The sequence below is a fragment of the Nansenia antarctica genome (genome assembly GCF_963989245.1).
Source record: "Nansenia antarctica genome assembly, chromosome: 10".
Classification (NCBI taxonomy): domain Eukaryota; kingdom Metazoa; phylum Chordata; class Actinopteri; order Argentiniformes; family Microstomatidae; genus Nansenia; species Nansenia antarctica.
Window position 1 is genome coordinate 30,128,932 of NC_137680.1, and position 18,942 is coordinate 30,147,873.

At 45.4% G+C, this 18,942-nt stretch overlaps 1 protein-coding gene across 1 annotated transcript; it reads right to left on the bottom strand.

Moving 5' to 3' along the window:
• Positions 1-6,485: 6,485 nt before the first annotated feature.
• Positions 6,486-13,325, bottom strand: LOC308166844 (synaptonemal complex protein 3-like; the record flags this gene model as incomplete). The annotated part of the gene is made up of 8 exons (XM_080541167.1): positions 6,486-6,611; positions 7,729-7,833; positions 8,647-8,745; positions 10,718-10,817; positions 10,943-11,060; positions 12,660-12,694; positions 12,796-12,877; positions 13,193-13,325. The coding sequence occupies 8 exons, from the start codon at positions 13,323-13,325 to the stop codon at positions 6,558-6,560; spliced, it is 726 nt and encodes a 241-aa protein (XP_080397293.1). The 3' UTR covers positions 6,486-6,557.
• Positions 13,326-18,942: the final 5,617 nt, after the last annotated feature.

The window sequence follows — 18,942 nt, forward strand, 5'->3', positions numbered from 1 at the left end:
ACACACACACACACACACACACACACACACACACACACACACACACCGAGCCGAGCCGATATAAAGACCTCTGTCGCCCTCTAGCGGTTATAACACATTATAACCAGACATCACTGATCTGTCCTGCTTCTCCCCGGTGAAGTTCAGCCCAGCAATTTATCGATAAAGTTTGTGCCATTCATAACCTACAGTTAAACCAACTGGTTGCACAGATATAACCTGTTTAATGCGAGTAACAGGGTGTTGTGTACCTACTGTGGTTAGTAGGCTACTCAAATAAACACGGAGAAACGGACTGTAGTTTACTAGTTTCTTTACTTGGAGAAATGACCACGTTACATTGCATGTCACTTCCTACATAGGAATGCTGGGAGGTACGTCCAACAGGTACGTAATCACGTAGTGACGTAACATACTCAGGCCAGGTAGAATAAACAATGCTAGAGCAATAGATGCAAACCCAAATACTCTACAACTCCTCCCCTTCTAGATAACAACAACATTAACACCATAGCATTTACTAGGTTGAACATAACTAACAATACCCTTGCTTTAAACGGATAACTAAACACACTAGTGTCTTATTCAGAGAGATAGTTTGTCTGGAGGTCTGTGGGTGCATGTTGGATAACGTCTCTCCTCCGGGGGTGTGACCCCCAGGCTCGCACCACCAGCAGGGAGACCCAGGCGTGGGGTCAGGGGCCGACCAGGGCTAGGCAGACACCCCGTTACACGGTCGGAGGTCGGCAGGCCCAGGCTCTCCTGAGCAGTGTTGGAGGTAGGCAGGCTCAGGCTCTCCTGAGCAGCGGTGATACGTGCAGCAGGATCCACCACCTCTTCTGCAGTGCGTACCTCTGACCTCCGTAGTTGGTCAAGGTGGCGTCGCCAGACAGTGTCAGGAGCTACTTCTACAGTGTAGGACAAAGGCCCTTGTCTTTCTTTGATTATGCCGGGCACCCACTTGTGTTCTCCACGGTAATCCCTGGCCAGCACAGTCTGTCCAATCTCTAGTTGACGTGTTTCCCTGTCGTGCGCCCTTAGACCCTGTCTGATCTGCCGATCCATTACAGTCCGCCGCAGATTTGGCTTAAGCAAGTCCAGTCTTGAGCGTAACCCACGTCCCAGGAACAGCATGGCGGGTGTCCGGTTGGTAGTAGCGTGAGTGGCGTTACGGTAGGCAAACAGGACATTGGCCAGCTTCTGACGTAGAGAGAGAGAGGCATCTGCCATAGCTCGCAGACCTTGTTTTAGGGTTTGTACGAACCTCTCGGCGAGCCCGTTGGTAGCCGGATGATAGGGGGCTGATGTTATGTGGCGAATTCCATTGAGCTTCAGGAACATCTGGAATTCATTAGCCGTGAATTGAGGACCATTGTCACCCACCAACTGTTCGGGGATACCAGTTCTTGCAAAGAGGCTTCTCAACACGTCGATCGTGTGGGCTGTTGTCGTGGAGCTCATGGTGAACACTTCTGGCCACTTTGAACATGCATCGACCACCACTAGGAATGTTGTCCCCATGAATGGACCGGCGAAATCAATGTGGATACGTTGCCATGGGGATGCAGGCCATTCCCAGGCATGGAGAGGTGCAACTGTCGGCTCATTCTGTACACGCTGGCAGCCAGAGCAATGCATGGCGAGCTGTTCTATCTGTTGGTCAATCCCCGGCCACCAGACGTAGCTCCTGGCGAGTGCTTTCATCTTCACCACTCCCAGATGGCCACTGTGTAGCTCTTCCAGTACCCTGGACCTGAGCTTGGTGGGGATGACGATCCTCATTCCCCACATAAGGCATCCAGAGTCAATGGTGAGCTCGTCCCTACGTCGGTAATAGGGAGTGAGGGGAGACCCTTCGTGGGTTGTCCAGCCAGTCTGCGTTGCTCTGTACACTTGTGAGAGAGTTGCATCTTTCCGGGTCTCTCTCTCAATCATTTCCGCCGTCACCGGGAGGCTTTCGAGTTGCATGAGTGTGAACATCTCCACCGGTTCCTTGTCCCCCTTTGTCGTTGTTGCTGTGTCAAGTGGCAGCCGGGACAACCCGTCTGCGTTGGCGTGTTGCAGTGTTCTCTTGAATTCGATCTTGTACCGGTGCCCTCCTAGGAACAGGGCCCAGCGTTGCATCCGTGCTGCAGCTGTCACGGGAATCGCCTTCTGGAGGTTGAATATCGAGACCAGCGGTTGATGGTCAGTCACCAGGATGAACTCCCTGCCGTACAGGTACTGGTTAAACCGTTTTACGCCCCAGACCAGGCCCAACGCCTCCTTGTCTATTTGAGAGTAATTCTTCTCGGCCGGGGCCAGGGAGCGTGAGGCGAACGCTATTGGTCTTTCGATCCCATCCTCGTCGCCACTGTTGTGTACCTACTGTGGTTAGTAGGCTACTTAAATAAACACGGAGAAACGGACTGTAGTTTACTAGTTTCTTTACTTGGAGAAATGACCACGTTACATTGCATGTCACTTCCTACATAGGAATGCTGGGAGGTACGTCCAACAGGTACGTAATCACGTAGTGACGTAACATACTCAGGCCAGGTAGAATAAACAATGCTAGAGCAATAGATGCAAACCCAAATACTCTACACAGGGTACCAGAACAATTCACTAGTTTGTACACTAGTACACAGTCTAGAACCTGAAGTGCAATCTTATCTGTTTAGAATATAAAGAAGATTACCGGCTCCAAGTGGCTGGAGATCTGGAGACTAGTTGAACCGGTTCTTCAACAGCTTTGACACGGGGGCTCATTGTCTCCCTCCCCCTAGCTTCACCAACGACTCTCCACTCCGTCCTACATGGACATTTACATTTTTGGCATTTAGCAGATGCCTTATTCCAAAGCGGCTTACAATAAATACTTTTGACTAAGCAAGTGAATCATCAATCCACCAGTTGTAGCAGGAAGAGTAATCTGGCTCTGCAGTTCTGACAGCCGTGGGAAGCTCACCATCCTTCTCCTTCTCCTTCTCCTTCTCCTTCTCCTTCTCCTCCCCCCCAGCTCCTCCAGCCCTGCTCTGGTACTGGACCAGCCCCCCTCCCCTCCCCCTGCCCTGTCTGGACCCATTCACACCTCTCACCTATATCCCTGTCCCATCCAGTAACCCACTTCAGCCCATCCATTCCCCTCCCCCTCCAGCCCCACCATTTACTCCAGCACCCCCCATCATTCTGCCCCCCAACACCACTGCCACAGCCAACGACCTCCCCCACCGACCCCTGCTCCAGTTTCTTCATCAATCTGACTCAGGTGAAGAGAGTCAGGGAAACTCCGCACCACGAAAGCTGCAGGCCCTGACGTTGTCCCTCCTAAAGCCCAAGTTATACTTCTGGGCTTTAAGACCTCTTCATCCCCTCTACCCCCCTGTACAGTTTCTCTACTGTAAAAAACAAACCAAAGAAAACAAAGTAATTCTTCCTTCTTCCAGCATTATGACTGCCAATGGCCCCAGGCCCAAGGAGAGATTACTTTTCTTGCGATGACTGACGATTCACTTACGCTTAGACAAGCGTATTTGTTGTGAATCGCTTTGGATAAAGGCATCTGCTAAATGCCAAAACATTTTAATCTGAGGTTTCAATCTTAATCTCATGTTATCTAGTACATGTATACGTATCTTTGGGGGAAAATAGTTTTGACAAGCAGAAGAAGGCAAGTTATTATGTTATTGCTGTACAGACCTCCTCATCCCCCACTACCCCCCTGTACAGAGCTCCTCACCCCCCACTACCCCCCCTGTACAGACCTCCTCATCCCCTCTACCCCCCTGTACAGACCTCCTCATCCCCTCTACCCCCCTGTACAGACCTCCTCATCCCCACTACCCCTCTGTACAGACCTCCTCACCCCCCACTACCCCCCTGTACAGACCTCCTCATCCCCTCTACCCCCCTGTACAGACCTCCTCATCCCCACTACCCCCCTGTACAGAGCTCCTCACCCCCCACTACCCCCCCTGTACAGACCTCCTCATCCCCTCTACCCCCCTGTACAGACCTCCTCATCCCCTCTACCCCCCTGTACAGACCTCCTCATCCCCACTACCCCTCTGTACAGACCTCCTCACCCCCCACTACCCCCATGTACAGACCTCCTCATCCCCTCTACCCCCCCTGTACAGACCTCCTCATCCCCTCTACCCCCCTGTACAGACCTCCTCACCCCCCACTACCCCCCTGTACAGACCTCCTCACCCCCTCTACCCCCCTGTACAGACCTCCTCATCCCCTCTACCCCCCTGTACAGACCTCCTCATCCCCACTACCCCTCTGTACAGACCTCCTCACCCCCCACTACCCCCCTGTACAGACCTCCTCATCCCCACTACCCCCCTGTACAGACCTCCTCATCCCCTCTACCCCCCTGTACAGACCTCCTCATCCCCACTACCCCCCTGTACAGACCTCCTCATCCCCTCTACCCCCCTGTACAGACCTCCTCATCCCCTCTACCCCCCCTGTACAGACCTCCTCATCCCCTCTACCCCTCTGTACAGACCCCCTCATCCCCTCTACCCCCCTGTACAGACCTCCTCATCCCCTCTACCCCCCCTGTACAGACCTCCTCATCCCCTCTACCCCCCTGTACAGACCTCCTCACCCCCCACTACCCCTCCTTACAGACCTCCTCACCCCCCACTACCCCTCTTTACAGACCTCTTCACCCCACTACCCCCTCTGTACAGACCTCCTCATCCCCTCTACCCCTCTTTACAGACCTCCTCACCCCCCACTACCCCTCTGTACAGACCTCCTCACCCCCCACTACCCCCCTGTACAGACCTCCTCATCCCCTCTACCCCCCTGTACAGACCTCCTCATCCCCACTACCCCCCTGTACAGACCTCCTCACCCCCTCTACCCCTCTGTACAGACCTCCTCATCCCCTCTACCCCTCTGTACAGACCTCCTCATCCCCGCTACCCCCCTGTACAGACCTCCTCACCCCCCACTACCCCTTTGTACAGTTTCTCTACTGTTAATAATATATTTAAAAAGTAATCCTTCCTTCCTCTAGCATTGTGACAGCCAATGGCACCTGGTCCTAGCATAGATTATTTCTTATGATGACTGATGTATAGATGATTCACTTACTTAGACAAATGTACTTGTTGTAAGTCGCTTTGGCTAAAAGTATCTGCTAAATGTAAAAAATGTAATTGTGTCCATGAAGCTCAACATTACAGTTACTTTTTGGCTAGCTAATGGAAATGACTGCCCTGGCCTGAGGGGCTGGCTCGTTCACAACAAAACAATATCAAGTAAACAACAGTTACTATTGTACTAAAAGTTACTAGTTAAACAAGTAAATACATATACAAATATATATCTACATATTCATCTATTTAGACAAAATATGCTAGCCTGCCTATTAGATTGCCCTGCACGCTGTTCCTTACCTTTTTGTTATTCATATTTGTGTTGATTGGCAGCCGGTAAATCTCGGCGTGTCAAGAACGATATCTCGTTCATTAGTGAAGGTCAGCAGCCCAAACAGCAGCTTTTATAGTGATATGATGTATGACGTCACAGTGCCGTGACGTAACCGGGAACGCTGCATCTACTACTGTTACCATGGTAGCCGGGGACGCGAAAGATATGGGTGCTAGCTCAAGCCACTGGTCTAGCTAGCTAGTCTTTACCCTGCCTAGTTTAACCAACAGTTTACATATTAAACAACAAATAATCAGAAAGTTATAAATATTGACCCATGGAGTTACGCCACATTCACATTTGACTCCAACTGTGACTGTGACATGTCACGAAAATATTGTTATAAAAACCCACTAGTTTTTCACTCGCCAGCTAGCATGCGAACGGTTAGCCGAACTAGCCCAGCAGGTGATCTCCACAAGCTTCCTAACCCTAACCCTAAATCAAACAATTCATGTCACCAACCTGAAAGAATAATCGACATTTTAAAAAGGTGAGCTGGTTGTCCTCGGTGGCTGCTGTCATTCGGGTTAAGGCAAGGAAATAGTTTATTGTCGCCACCTATCGTTAGGGGGTGATTTGATAGACTTCATAACCTCACCTCTCTGAACTCCTGCTCGCTGGCAGGCGTTTCAAAATCACTGGGTGCTGGGACTGACCTCCTCAACCACATCTAATTATTCTCCAAAGCCATACAGACACTGAACTCCTGCACTCAGACCACTTGACTGTCTTTTCTCATTGTGTGGTGAATGTAGAACTCCCATGAAAACTAAATCCAGCAACTGGTTGTGTGAAAATAAAAGTATCTTGTATTCTTCCTTTTATCTTGTATCTTGTATTTAACATAACAGAATTACTACTACTTCTCATAGCTTTAAATAATAACATTTTATTTAAGTATAAATAGTTTGGGATTTCACAACTGTTTTGGTCAAATTGCGCCTGAAACAACAGCAGACATACAGCAGACATATAACTGGCAAAAAACACAAAGAAACATGTTATCATCAAACAACAAATTCTGGTTTTGGAAACATTCAAAGCCAACACTTAACCATTGTGAACTTAACATAAGCAGTGTGACATTCGATGCAACAAGTAACATTAATAAGAGGGATCCCTTAAAACAGCATAGACTGGAGTGATTTGCGAACGGTAGCCATTTCCTGCTGTTGCTGTGGGAAAAAAGAAAGAGATTGTTTCAATCATACTCAAGTGAGGCATGATGGGAAATAGTTTTTTATTCAATCACCAGATTTGCCATCAGAACCGCACTCAACATGATGTTTGTCAAAACTATAAAAGGGGTGGTCTCCTTCTAATGCTTTGAAAATGCACTGGATTAGGATGATTGTCACAAGATTTACCAGTGGCATCGTTAGACCTGGGTGTTCAGGGCTATAGGCAGCACTCGAGTTGAGGGGGGATGGCGTCCCCCCTGAAATAAAAACAGTCAAAATCATCCCCCTTCTAAAACTGCCATCCCCTCTTATGTCAGTTTATCAATGAACGTGGAATTACTGCTATTTCAACATTTAGTTTTGCGCATATTGAGTAAAATACTGTGGGCGAGGAGGGGACACGCACACATGCAATGAAATGTTTACCAAGTCACTGACACTGAAGTCACTGACACTGTGGGGATGCAAAAATTGTCCCCATATGATAAAATCCACCATCCCCCCTGATTTTCTTTTACAACTTGAGTACTGGCTATAGGCCCAAATGTTTTATGAATAGCCCCGGAACTCTGGATCCAGAAAAAAAAGAGTGAAAAAAATCTAATGCATCAAATTTAGGGCATTGCTGACGATTTAGCGCAAGCCCGCCCCCTCCCAGTGTTTCAAGATCCTAACAGCGCCTCTACCAGTCAGTGGTGGCCAGCACAGTGCTGTATGTGGTGGTATGATGGGGGGGGGGGCAGCATCAAGGGGCGTGACACCAAGAGACTGAACAAGCTTACAACACTTACTATGAGGTTAAAGTAGACTGTCAGCTACAACACTTACTATGAGGTTAAAGTAGACTGTCAGCTACAACACTTACTATGAGGTTACGGTAGACTGTCAGCTACAACACTTACTATGAGGTTACGGTAGACTGTCAGCTTTTATTTGTGGGTATTTTATATCGGTTTCACCATTTAGAAAAGACAACACTTTTTATACATAGTCCCCCTATTTCATAGCACCAAAAGTATTGAGACAATTGACTTGATGGGTATTCATGATTAGTCATGTGTGTTCTGTTCACCATACACTGACTGTGTAATGTTTATTGATTGTAACTCACCGTGTCCATCATGATCTTCTTCTGCAGCAGGGCCATCTCCTCCTTCAGCCCCGCCTGCGCCCCCTGCTGGAAGGCCTGGTGACTCTTCTCCATCTCCTCCACGTTCTAGAAGATAAGGGTCAGATAAGATGTGGGCTGCGTTCGGAAATTCGCTGAGAGCGCCGGAGCGCACTCTGGGTTCAACGCCATAAAGGGTAACCGAGTAATTTGATTGGACATTAAGAGACGTTTCATGAGTGCTGATCAGATATAAACATAAACAAACATCTGAAGCCTTCATTCATTTCAAGGAAGAAAAAATGTCTTGGAAAAAAGAAGTCGGTCTTGAAACACCCCTCTACATATGTTTGCCACTCATGTCAGTATAACTTATCATTCATGTTAATATGAACATATGGTAAATGGTAAATGGACTGCACTTATATAGCGCCTTTATCCAAAGCTCTTTACAACGGCCTCTCATTCACACATTCACACACCAATGGCGGCAAGCTGCCATGCAAGGCGCCGGCCCGCTCACTGGGAGCAATTTGGGGTTCAGCGTCTTGCCCAAGGACACTTCGACATGTGGCCGGCCGGGGCTCGAACCGCCGATCTGCCAACCTTGCGATCATTGGACGGCGACTCTACCTCCTGAGACACAGCTGCCCCTAATTATGGTAATATGATTAACTTGCGTCAAAAAAAATAATAATGTGTTATGGTTTCCAAAGGAATGGCGAGCGTTAACGTGTTGACGTGTTAACATTGACAGCCCCATTTCAAACGTGAAGCCTCCTTCACCTTAATGAACTGCTCATACCACTCCTTGGTCTGGTGTCACCTTAATGAACTGTCTCTCTCTCTCTCTCTCTCTCTCTCTCTCTGTCTCTCTCCTCCAGAACTGCTGGTCTCACCTTAATGAACTGCTGGTCTCACCTTAATGAACTGCTCATAAAGCTCCTTGACATTCTTCAGCTTCTGGGCCTGGACGACTCTGGCCTGCTGGAGCAACTTCTGCTGCTGACGGAACAGGCTCTGAATGGACATAATGATACATCACCTTCATCATCATCATCACCTTCATCATCATCATCACCTTCATCATCATCATCACCATCATCATCATCATCACCTTCATCATCATCATCATCATCACCATCATCATCACCATCATCATCACCATCATCATCACCATCATCATCGCCATCATCACCTTCATCATCACCATCATCATCACCATCATCATCATCATCATCATCACCTTCATCATCATCATCATCATCACCATCATCATCATCATCACCATCATCATCATCACCTTCATCATCATCATCATCATCATCACCATCATCATCACCATCATCATCGCCATCATCACCTTCATCATCACCATCATCATCACCATCATCATCATCATCATCACCTTCATCACCATCATCATCATCACCTTCATCATCATCATCACCTTCATCATCATCATCATCACCATCATCATTATCATCACCTTCATCACCATCATCACCTTCATCATCATCATCACCATCACCATCATCATCATCATCACCATCATCTTCACCATCATCATCACCTTCATCATCATCATAATTTACTGGCATCAGTAAAGACATCCTTAGTAGCTGTATATGGTGTGAGACAGAAATGGCACCATTGTCTTATTCTAAACAGTGATATGTACGTGGTGTGGTGTGTGTGATGTTCTGTTCAGAGTGTATGTTGTGTGTGATGTTCTGTTCAGAGTGTATGGTGTGTATGATGTATCTCTGTCTCTCTCTGTCTCTCTGTCTCTCTCCCTCTGTCTCTCTCTCTCTGTCTCTCTCTCTCTCTCTCTGTGTCTCTCTCTCTCTCTCTCTCTCTCTCTCTCTCTCTCTCTCTGTCTCTCTCTGTCTCTCTCTCTGTCTCTGTACAGAATGTATGGTGTGTGTGATGTTCTGTTCAGAGTGTATGGTGTGTGTATGAGGTTCTGTTCAGAGTGTATGGTGTGTGTGAGGTTCTGTTCAGAGTGTATGGTGTGTGTGATGTTCTGTTCAGAGTGTATGTGTGAGGTTCTGTTCAGAGTGTATGGTGTGTGTGATGTTCTGTTCAGAGTGTATGGTGTGTGTATGAGGTTCTGTTCAGAGTGTATGGTGTGTGTGAGGTTCTGTTCAGAGTGTATGGGTGTGTGTGATGTTCTGTTCAGAGTGTATGGGTGGGTGTGATGTTCTGTTCAGAGTGTATGGGTGTGTGTGAGGTTCTGTTCAGAGTGTATGGTGTGTGTGTGATGTTCTTTTCAGAGTGTATGGTGTGTGTGTGATGTTCTGTTCAGAGTGTATGGTGTGTGTGTGAGGTTCTGTTCAGAGTGTATGGTGTGTATATGAGGTTCTGTTCAGAGTGTATGGTGTGTGTGAGGTTCTGTTCAGAGTGTATGGTGTGTGTGTGATGTTCTTTTCAGAGTGTATGGTGTGTGTGTGATGTTCTGTTCAGAGTGTATGGTGTGTGTGAGGTTCTGTTCAGAGTGTATGGTGTGTGTGAGGTTCTGTTCAGAGTGTATGGTGTGTGTGAGGTTCTGTTCAGAGTGTATGGTGTGTGTGAGGTTCTGTTCAGAGTGTATGGTGTGTGTGATGTTCTGTTTAGAGTGTATGGGTGTGTGTGATGTTCTGTTCAGAGTGTATGGGTGTGTGTGAGGTTCTGTTCAGAGTGTATGGTGTGTATATGAGGTTCTGTTCAGAGTGTATGGTGTGTATATGAGGTTCTGTTCAGAGTGTATGGTGTGTATATGAGGTTCTGTTCAGAGTGTATGGTGTGTATATGAGGTTCTGTTCAGAGTGTATGGTGTGTATATGAGGTTCTGTTCAGAGTGTATGGTGTGTGTGAGGTTCTGTTCAGAGTGTATGGTGTGTATATGAGGTTCTGTTCAGAGTGTATGGTGTGTGTGTGATGTTCTGTTCAGAGTGTATGGTGTGTATATGAGGTTCTGTTCAGAGTGTATGGTGTGTGTGATGTTACTGACGTTCATCTTCTCCTCCTGGTCTCCAGCCTTCTGAGCCTGCGTCTCCCACTGCTGCAGCACAGAGGACACCTGCTGGCCGTACTCCTGGGTCAGCTTCTTCCTGCAGACGCAACATGTATGGTAAACGGACTGACTGACCTATGTGTGTGTGTGTGTGTGTGTGTGTGAGTGTGTGTGTGTGTGTGTGTGTGTGTGTGTGTGTGTGTGTGTGTGTGTGTGTGTTACCTCTGTGATTGTTGGGTGTTCCACAGTTGCTCCAGCTTGTGGCTGCTGCCCTCCAGAGAGCTCTGGGTGAAGGTCTCCAGACGCTTCCGCTTGGCCTGCATGGTCTTGTCTATGTTGGCTGGGAGGAGAGACACATCGTGATGTTAGAATTATAAGGTTCTATCTCCATTTTTGGTCAGAATTGAGTTTTTTACATAATCTTATCCATTAGGTGTTTATTAATGCCTGTGTGGTGTTATTTTTTCAAATGTTGACATTTTTGAGTTAGTAATTCATAAAATACAAAGGTTCCATCTCACAAAACATAATGGAATGTAAAAACTTTGACGCTCAATATCTCTGAACTACCCTAAACGGAGATAGAACCATATCATTCTAAACGGAGATAGAACCTTATCATTCTAAACGGAGATAGAACCTTATCATTCTAAACGGAGATAGAACCTTATCATTCTAAACGGAGATAGAACCTTATCATTCTAAACGGAGATAGAACCTTATCATTCTAAACGGAGATAGAACCTTATCATTCTAAACAGAGATAGAACCTTATCATTCTAAACTCACGACATGACCTTGTCTATGTTGACTAGGAGGAGAGACACATGACCTTGTCTATGTTGACTAGGAGGAGTCACATGACTACTGCACACCCATTACATTACATTACCACCCCCCAGCACTATGTCTCCTGAGACATCTACTACCCCCCAGCACTGTGTCTCCTGAGACATCTACTACCCCCCAGCACTGTGTCTCCTGAGACATCTACTACCCCCCCAGCACTGTGTCTCCTGAGACATCTACTACCCCCCAGCACTGTGTCTCCTGAGACATCTACTACCCCCCAGCACTGTGTCTCCAGAGACATCTACTACCCCCCAGCACTGTGTCTCCTGAGACATCTACTACCCCCCCAGCACTGTGTCTCCTGAGACATCTACTACCCCCCAGCACTGTGTCTCCTGAGACATCTACTACCCCCCAGCACTGTGTCTCCTGAGACATCTACTACCCCCCAGCACTGTGTCTCCTGAGACATCTACTACCCCCCTGCACTGTGTCTCCTGAGACATCTACTACCCCCCCAGCACTGTGTCTCCTGAGACATCTACTACCCCCCAGCACTGTGTCTCCTGAGACATCTACTACCCCCCAGCACTGTGTCTCCTGAGACATCTACTACCCCCCCAGCACTGTGTCTCCTGAGACATCTACTACCCCCCAGCACTGTGTCTCCTGAGACATCTACTACCCCCCCTGCACTGTGTCTCCTGAGACATCTACTACCGCCCTGCACTGTGTCTCCTGAGACATCTACTACCCCCCTGCACTGTGTCTCCTGAGACATCTACTACCCCCCAGCACTGTGTCTCCTGAGACATCTACCACCCCCCAGCACTGTGTCTCCAGTGTCTATATTAAAAATATATATAAAAAATAAAAAAATAAAAATCTTTCTTCAATCTTTTCCTTCTATCACTGAGACTGCCAAAGCCCCTGGGCCTGAGCTAGATTACTCTTCCTGCTACGACTGGTGGATTGATGATTCACTTGCTTAGTCAAATGTATCGATTGTAAGTCGCTTTGGAATAAGACGTCTGCTAAATGCCAAACATGTAAAATGTAAAATGTCATGATAGAACAATTTCCAATTTTAGAAAATACAGACACAGATTCAAGGAAATGAAGTTGTAGGCTACAGTTTGTTATTTACCTCCAAATTGCTCCATCATGGTTTGTAGCCCGTTCCTAGAGGGGTGTAGAGGAAGCGGAAGAGTTTACAATAAATATGGGTGAATAGGCCTACCTTTTATTATATTATATTAAATAATAGCAATTATCCTACTTACCCCACTTCAACATTTAGATCGTCCTCCTCAAAGTGTTCGGATAATCTCTTTTTGGCCAACTTGTCAACAATAGGGGTTTCATCTGCAGACAGAGATTAAATATAAAGTGTGATAGTTAGCCAATAATTAGTAGGCCTAATCAATTATCTTATACATAATAATTCATTATTAGCTAGCCTCACAGATTAGCTAGCTACGTTCTCTGTTGTCATCTGAACAATTCTTCGTCAGACACGAAATCAAATGCTTTGTCGGCCATGTCCTCTATGTGTTTAGTTTTCTTGTATTGTTTTCTCCCAATGATTATTATATAGGAATCTGGAATATCTGGGGGAGACCCCTGCACTCACTGCCTCCTATCAGCTTAATCCACATTGAATTGACCCTGTTGACTCACCGTTGCCCTTGCGGCCTTTGCCACCCTTGCCCTTTTTGTTGCGTGGGACCGGAGGGGGCAGCTCGATCTCATCCTGGGGCATCTGGGCCACCTTCTGCAAGAACACCTTCTCCAGAGACTTTTTATATTCCATATCTGGAATATATGGAATATGCAGTGAGGTCAAGGAAGCTGCTGCTGATTGGCTAGTTAGCTTAATGTTAACTGTCTAGATAGATAACTACGATAATCACCTCAGAAATAAAAATACATATTTTATTATTCATATTTTACGAAATTGTTGTTAGCCTGCTGTAACGATTACATGACGATATTGGTGTATGGCTTAATACTGGATTTGATTGGCTAGCTAAGATAGTTACAGTTGCCATGACTACGGTGCAAGGTGTCACGCACGTCAATCACATCAGCAGATTCGCGCCATAGTAGGCTCGTGCTAGGCTACATAAAGTGTGTTCAAACTAAAAGCTTTGATATAAAAAGAAATTGGCCAGAATTAGGATAACATTTAACACACATGACATGTTCTTGTCTTCCATAATAACTTTATTATTATTTCTAGAGAAATGGTGTTAGTACACGTTGTGTGAGCAAGCACACATTTCTTAAATGTTCCTTAGTTTATTCGTTTTCTTAGTTTTTTAGGATTGTTAGTTTGATGTTTGTTGATGAATAATTGATTGACTGAATCATCTGATTATGGATTGATTATTTGACTGATTCATACATCAATATAGAGAATAGGCCTAGATGTGTAGAATATTAGCTAGTTATGCTAGGCTAGGTTACTTTTACACTGTCCATCATTTGCTGCAGCTAGCAAGTTAGCTAGCCAAGTTGTCATGGTTACTGCTACTGCTACTTCATTTGATCTGACATTGAACAACACCAACATTAACAAAGTACAAATGTAAAGGTACATATCTTACCCATGTTTGACTCTTATATGTCCCTTTAATCAGCAGTAAAGCCCAGAGACACCTGCTCTTAACTACCTGAGGACAAACTGCTGCTCGAGCCTACACCAGGGTTGCCAGATGGGGTTGACAATGTCCAGCCTAAACACAGCCTAAAAACCGCTAAATCCACCCAAAAAGCCCAAAACCCATATTGTCAGAAAACCGCTAATTACTATTACACATTGTATGTAGCTACTCGGGTGTGTGTTTTAACTTCACGCATTTTGTAACTTTCAGGCACTGACATTTTGATACCGCCTAAATGCTATTTATCCAGTCCAACCCGCCCAAATGCTTTTGTTCTGGCCCAGTGTGATCAAAAGTAGCCCATTCAGCGGTAACCCACCCCACCTGGCAACACTGCCCTCCACCACGACCTCGCGCCAGTCAATTCAGAAATAGTAATTTAATATAGTAATATAGTAATATAGTAATATAGTAATAGTAATAGTAATGTAATATAGTAATAGTAATATAGTAATATAGAAATAGTAATTTGCTGCTGGTGAAAGTAACCCTAACCCTAACGGGGGAACAAGCCGGCAGCCGATTTAATGTTGGGACTTTTAATTTTGAAAACATTTAATACATTTCAGCGTTGTTAAAAATCAATGACACACTCGCTAATAACTAACACAGCTTGTTTTGTGAGCCTGCTAACAATGTAAAGTAGTGTTGTAGTTAACTAGGTAGCAGTGGGGATTTACTCACCGTTGCATTATTTTGGCTTGCCTAGAGAGTTTGTGTTGTGATTCTCAACAACGTTGTAATTGCTGCGTTCGTATTCGTAAAACTGATCAGCACTCATTAAATGCTCTTGTCCAATCAAATGACTTGGTCTCTATATGACATTGCTGTCAACATCCTGGGCCGTCCCACCACCCCTACCACTGTCCTCATAGGATACCCCTTACATTTAGACAAGGGTACACACAGTCAATCCTAACATCACCACTAGACAACCATAGGATACCCCTTACATTTAGACAAGGGTACACACAGTCAATCCTAACATCACTACTAGACAACCATAGGATACCCCTTACATTTAGACAAGGGTACACACAGTCAATCCTAACATCACCACTAGACAACCATAGGATACCCCTTACATTTAGACAAGGGTACACACAGTCAATCCTAACATCACCACTAGACAACCATAGGATACCCCTTACGTTTAGACAAGGGGACACACAGTCAATCCTAACATCACCACTAGACAACCATAGGATACCCCTTACATTTAGACAAGGGTACACACAGTCAATCCTAACATCACCACTAGGCAACCATAGGATACCCCTTACATTTAGACAAGGGTACACACAGTCAATCCTAACATCACCACTAGACAACCATAGGATACCCCTTACATTTAGACAAGGGTACACACAGTCAATCCTAACATCACCACTAGGCAACCATAGGATACCCCTTACATTTAGACAAGGGTACACACAGTAAATCCTAACATCACCACTAGGCAACCATAGGATACCCCTTACATTTAGATTATGGTACACACAGTCAATCCTAACATCACCACTAGGCAACCATAGGATACCCCTTACATTTAGACAGGGGTACACACAGTCAATCCTAACATCACCACTAGACAACCATAGGATACCCCTTACATTTAGACAATGGTACACACAGTCAATCCTAACATCACCACTAGGCAACCATAGGATACCCCTTACATTTAGACAAGGGTACACACAGTCAATCCTAACATCACCACTAGGCAACCATAGGATACCCCTTACATTTAGACAAGGGTACACACAGTCAATCCTAACATCACCACTAGGCAACCATAGGATACCCCTTACATTTAGACAAGGGTACACACAGTCAATCCTAACATCACCACTAGGCAACCATAGGATACCCCTTACATTTAGACAAGGGTACACACAGTCAATCCTAACATCACCACTAGACAACCATAGGATACCCCTTACATTTAGACAAGGGTACACACAGTCAATCCTAACATCACCACTAGGCAACCATAGGATACCCCTTACATTTAGACAAGGGGACACACAGTCAATCCTAACATCACCACTAGACAACCATAGGATACCCCTTACATTTAGACAAGGGTACACACAGTCAATCCTAACATCACCACTAGACAACCATAGGATACCCCTTACATTTAGACAAGGGTACACACAGTCAATCCTAACATCACCACTAGGCAACCATAGGATACCCCTTACATTTAGACAAGGGTACACACAGTCAATCCTAACATCACCACTAGGCAACCATAGGATACCCCTTACATTTAGACAAGGGTACACACAGTCAATCCTAACATCACCACTAGGCAACCATAGGATACCCCTTACATTTAGACAAGGGTACACACAGTCAATCCTAACATCACCACTAGACAACCATAGGATACCCCTTACATTTAGACAAGGGTACACACAGTCAATCCTAACATCACCACTAGGCAACCATAGGATACCCCTTACATTTAGACAAGGGGACACACAGTCAATCCTAACATCACCACTAGACAACCATAGGATACCCCTTACATTTAGACAAGGGTACACACAGTCAATCCTAAAATCACCACTAGACAACCATAGGATACCCCTTACATTTAGACAAGGGTACACACAGTCAATCCTAACATCACCACTAGGCAACCATAGGATACCCCTTACATTTAGACAAGGGTACACACAGTCAATCCTAACATCACCACTAGGCAACCATAGGATACCCCTTACATTTAGACAAGGGGACACACAGTCAATCCTAACATCACCACTAGACAACCATAGGATACCCCTTACATTTAGACAAGGGTACACACAGTCAATCCTAACATCACCACTAGGCAACCATAGGATACCCCTTACATTTAGACAAGGGTACACACAGTCAATCCTAACATCACCACTAGACAACCATAGGATACCCCTTACATTTAGACAAGGGTACACACAGTCAATCCTAACATCACCACTAGACAACCATAGGATACCCCTTACATTTAGACAAGGGTACACACAGTCAATCCTAACATCACCACTAGGCAACCATAGGATACCCCTTACATTTAAGACAGGGGTATACAGTCAATCAACCACCTGCTTCAGTGCAACAAGAATTGGGTTAACTAGTTCCTACATTAAGTAAGGACTTGAAACATGAAAACACAAAAGGGCATATCAATTCAGCACATTTATTTATACATTACTTGACACCATGATGTCAATGGGAAAAGAGCGGCGCAATGCTACCATCATGCCTCAGTGAGTGATACTGGGCTCTATTACTCAACATGTGTTATGTCTTACTCAACCTCCCATCCTACTACAATGTACAGGCATGCATGTGACGCACACACACACACACACACACACACCCACACACACACACACACACACACACACACACACACACACACACACACACACACACACACGTTATCAATGTATACCTTAGAAATGAATACCTTTGAAAAGGAAATGAAAATGTGTAGTACACTAAAAGGATTAAAAAAAATATTTAAAAATAAGATGATTAACCAGTATAAAACAGAGGTTTAAATATAGTTTTTGTTTGGTATTTTTTAACTTTTGTTGACATGCGTAAGTGCAATTGTGTTTGTAAAAGTTTCAATGTTTTGATTATGCATGCATATATGGGGGGGGAAAAACAACAACAACATGCATGTAACAAGGGTAGGCGCAATAAGCCACGGCTTTAGCCTACACCTTTTTGGTCCTGGTGTTATGCATTGTGACTGTGTAAATGTTTTATATCTGTATTGTGAATTGTATAGGGGACCAAAATAAACATTCTCAACTCAACCTCCCATCCTACTACAATGTACAGGCATGCACACACACACACACACACACACACACACACACACACACACACACACACGTTATCAACAGGACCAACACACACCTCATTCTAATGTGTGTGTCATTTGATGTCCACCTGAGGTGCACCAAAAGCACAAGTCCACCAAGGCAAATAAAAATGATGACTGGGAAGTCACGTGACAACTTTCCATAAGTATGGAAGTGGAAGGTGGAGAAGACGAACATCCAAGTAAATAGGTGGGCCTACATGTGTAATTCAATTCAACCTCATATGATATTGAAAGCAACCTAAACCCATTAGATAAAGCTGTATCTTAATAATGCAACGTTAGGTAGGTGGCTAGCTCTCCTAATGTGAATTGAGAATATGGTCATTTATGGGTAGCCAGCCTAGCTTTAGGGATGGTTTACTTGTCAATAAAGTGACTAGCGCTAAGCTAGCTGGCTGAATCATGATGACACGGCCATGAGTGTCTTTGCCGCCTGATATGTTTTTATTGAGCTATCTTCAGCATGTGTTGCAACTCGTATTTACTTATATATTCATTGCTCATCAGGAGCCATACCTAAAATAGTTGGCTAAATGTTTTATTCTTCATGGTTAGCTGTCGTTAGCAAGTTTAGCTGATGCTAAGGAACAGAATGTGCTAGCCTAGCAGCATCTTGGGCGTGGTGTGCCTGTTGACAGACCGTAAGTAGCCAATGGGCGGTCAGTATTATGATCAACCCAACTGACAGACCGTAAGTAGCCAATGGGAGGTCAGTATTATGATAAACCCAACAGACAGACCGTAAGTAGCCAATGGGAGGTCAGTATGATGAGAAACCCAACAGGAACTGCACCGAATCGCCACGTGGGAGGTTTATAAACAGCCAGCCGGAAGCTTTTCGGCGCCATTTCGTTGCAGAAGTACTCGGG